At 46.7% G+C, this 2,766-nt stretch overlaps 1 protein-coding gene across 1 annotated transcript; it reads left to right on the top strand.

The window, feature by feature from the left end:
• Positions 1 to 260: 260 nt before the first annotated feature.
• LOC119813173 (60S ribosomal protein L18-like) lies at positions 261 to 867 on the top strand. Its single transcript, XM_038328337.1, has one exon. It carries the CDS (start codon positions 301 to 303, stop codon positions 865 to 867), a length of 567 nt encoding a protein of 188 aa, XP_038184265.1. The 5' UTR covers positions 261 to 300.
• Positions 868 to 2,766: the final 1,899 nt, after the last annotated feature.

Genomic DNA, 2,766 nt, shown 5'->3' with positions numbered 1-2,766 from the left:
CCTGCATTCCCTTTATGCATGCAGCAAGTTCTTGGGTAAGTAAAATCAGGCTAAAGAGGCAAACGAAACAGAAGCGCCTGGGCCTTGAACTGTCCTTAAACATGGACATTTCCAGCCAAACACAAGGGGTCTAGGTGGTATGTGGGCATGCGGGCGCACCCGAACGTGCAGGGGCGGGGGCGGCGGTATCTCTCCTAATTAATTGAGTTTAGGTGATACCAGTGTTTCAGCTGTTTTAAGAATAGACGCTGGAGGGCGGAGTTCTGTCTTTCCGGACCAGGCCGTGCAGGAGGCGCCATCATGGGTGTTGACATCCGCCACAACAAGGACCGAAAGGTTCGGCGCAAGGAGCCCAAGAGCCAGGACATCTACCTGCGGCTGCTGGTCAAGCTGTACAGGTTTCTGGCCAGGCGAACCAACTCCACCTTCAATCAGGTTGTGCTGAAAAGGTTATTCATGAGTCGCACCAACCGGCCACCTCTGTCCCTGTCCCGGATGATCCGAAAGATGAAGCTTCCTGGCCGAGAAAACAAGACGGCTGTGGTTGTGGGGACAGTCACAGATGACGTGAGGATTCTCGATGTGCCCAAACTGAAGGTGTGTGCACTGCGGGTGAGCAGCCGGGCCCGAAGTCGCATCCTCAAGGCTGGGGGTAAGATCCTCACCTTTGACCAGCTGGCCTTGGAGTCTCCCAAGGGCCGTGGCACTGTGCTCCTGTCTGGACCTCGGAAGGGCCGAGAGGTGTACCGGCATTTTGGCAAGGCCCCAGGAACCCCACACAGCCATTCCAAACCCTATGTCCGCTCCAAGGACCGGAAGTTTGAACGTGCCAGAGGCAGAAGGGCCAGCCGGGGCTACAAAAGCTAACCCTGGATCTTACTGTTATTAAAAGAAGCTTTGGATGTAAAAAAAAAAAAAAAAAAAAAAAAAAAAAAAAAAAAAAAAAAAAAAAAAAAAAAAAAAAAAAAAGAATAGACGCTGGAGAGATGGCCAGAGGTTAACTGCATTTGCTGCATTTGCTTGTCTTTCCGATTCTATTCCTAGCATTCACGTGGTGGTTCACAACCATCTAGCACTCCAGTCCAGGACGACTTGACACCTTCTTTTGGCCTCCTCTGGTACCAGGCATACTTGCCCTGGTGCCCATACATACATGCTGAAAACCACTCGTGTACAAAAGTAAAAACAGATACATTTTTAAAAGGATGATCACTGGACATTTATACCCAAGGTGGGCTCAAACCTGATATTTCTCATTCTGTTTCCTAATGGATCAAATTCTAAGTCCCTCTTCCACTTGTTAGAATCTCAGTATGGTTCATTGGAAAATAATAACAGAGTCAAGTCCATTCGATTTAACTTGCAAAAAACAGGAAACAGACTGGGTAAGACTGTGCAGTTACTCACGAATCACAGTTATCGGGTTTGTTTTAAGAGGAAGTAGTACCAAATGGCTGATAGAGTTCAGGGCAACTTGGGCTTTTGTCAGACTTTCTGGCTGTGAGGTTGCACAGCCTTGGGTGGCTCTTCTAACCCCTTAGGTGTCTTAGCTTGTTCACAGGGAAGGTAGGAAGGATACTATAGGTTGTTCTGAAGATTAACCCAAGTAATTAGCACTTCAGGTAAGCCTGCGGTGAACGTGGCAGCCACAACGCTATTACAGTGAGTGATGGGCAGGCGATAGTCTCAGTCATTATTTCTCTGCAACTAGTTATGTTATTTTATTTAGTTCCTGGGATCTTCCCGTCTCTGTCCCCATGCTGAGATCACAGACACACGTGGCAGTGCCTGGCTCTTTGATGTGGGTGCCAGGGATTAAAACTCAGGTCCTCACGCTTGCACAGAAAGTGCGTTTATTTACTGAGCCATCTCCCCAGCCTGCTGGCTACCTCATTTTTTGAGACTTAATTTTACTGATTTATGTATATGTGTAAGTGTATGCTGTGTGTGTACGTGCATGCCTGTGTGTGTGTGTGGGCACGCGCACACACGCGTGCATGCATGCACACGTGTATGCAGGTGCAGAGAAGGCCAAAAGAAGGCACCAGATTCCCTGGAGGTAGAATTACAGGTGGTTGTGAGCTGCCTGACATGGGTTCTGGGAATCAAGCTTGGGTTCTCTGGAAAAGCAGCAAGTACTTTCAACCATAAAATCCATCTCTCCAGCTCCCTGCTTGCTCTGTTTCCTAAGTGAGATTATTAGGTGACGTTTCAATCTAGGAATGTGTTTGTAGAGAGTGAATAGATCCATAAAGATATTTATGTAATCAGAAATTTATTTGTATAATCCCCCCTAAATTATCAGAACTACATACTAGCCTGTCCCATATGACAAAGTTCCCGTCTTAAGCAGAACACCCAAGACAGAGAACCAGAAAGTAGGCACTGATGTGCTCTCTTACCCTCCCTTCTCTTTTGTTTTCTTCTCCCTCAGTTGTCTTGTTCTTTTTCACTGTTCCTCTACCTACCACATCTACTTTTTTCTTCCAACATGGTATGCAACACGTGATTCAAAACATGTATTTACCCCTTGGGGATGACCTAAAAGGAAAAACGGGTATAGCATAAGAAAAGAACAGGTTAAAATAGATTCCGCACATCTTCGTGAGAACTGACATTTTGAGTTGTGGCACCGGTGTTCAGAAGTATAACGTGATTACTGGAGGTTACGGGCTCATCATCGGCCGATGGCATGTGCTTGCTTAGACGATTTAAGCACTCAGGGAGACAGACTTGATTCCTCTCTATGTTAGAGAGAGGGACTTT

Source organism: Arvicola amphibius, chromosome 4 (assembly GCF_903992535.2).
Source record: "Arvicola amphibius chromosome 4, mArvAmp1.2, whole genome shotgun sequence".
NCBI classification, from domain to species: domain Eukaryota; kingdom Metazoa; phylum Chordata; class Mammalia; order Rodentia; family Cricetidae; genus Arvicola; species Arvicola amphibius.
The sequence above is the reverse complement of the archived record's forward strand: the minus strand, read 5'-3'. Positions and strand labels throughout refer to the sequence as shown.

Coding starts and splice junctions, on each gene's coding strand:
- LOC119813173 (XM_038328337.1), top strand. CDS start 301: ATGGGTGTTGACATCCGCCACAACAAGGACCGAAAGGTTCGGCGCAAG.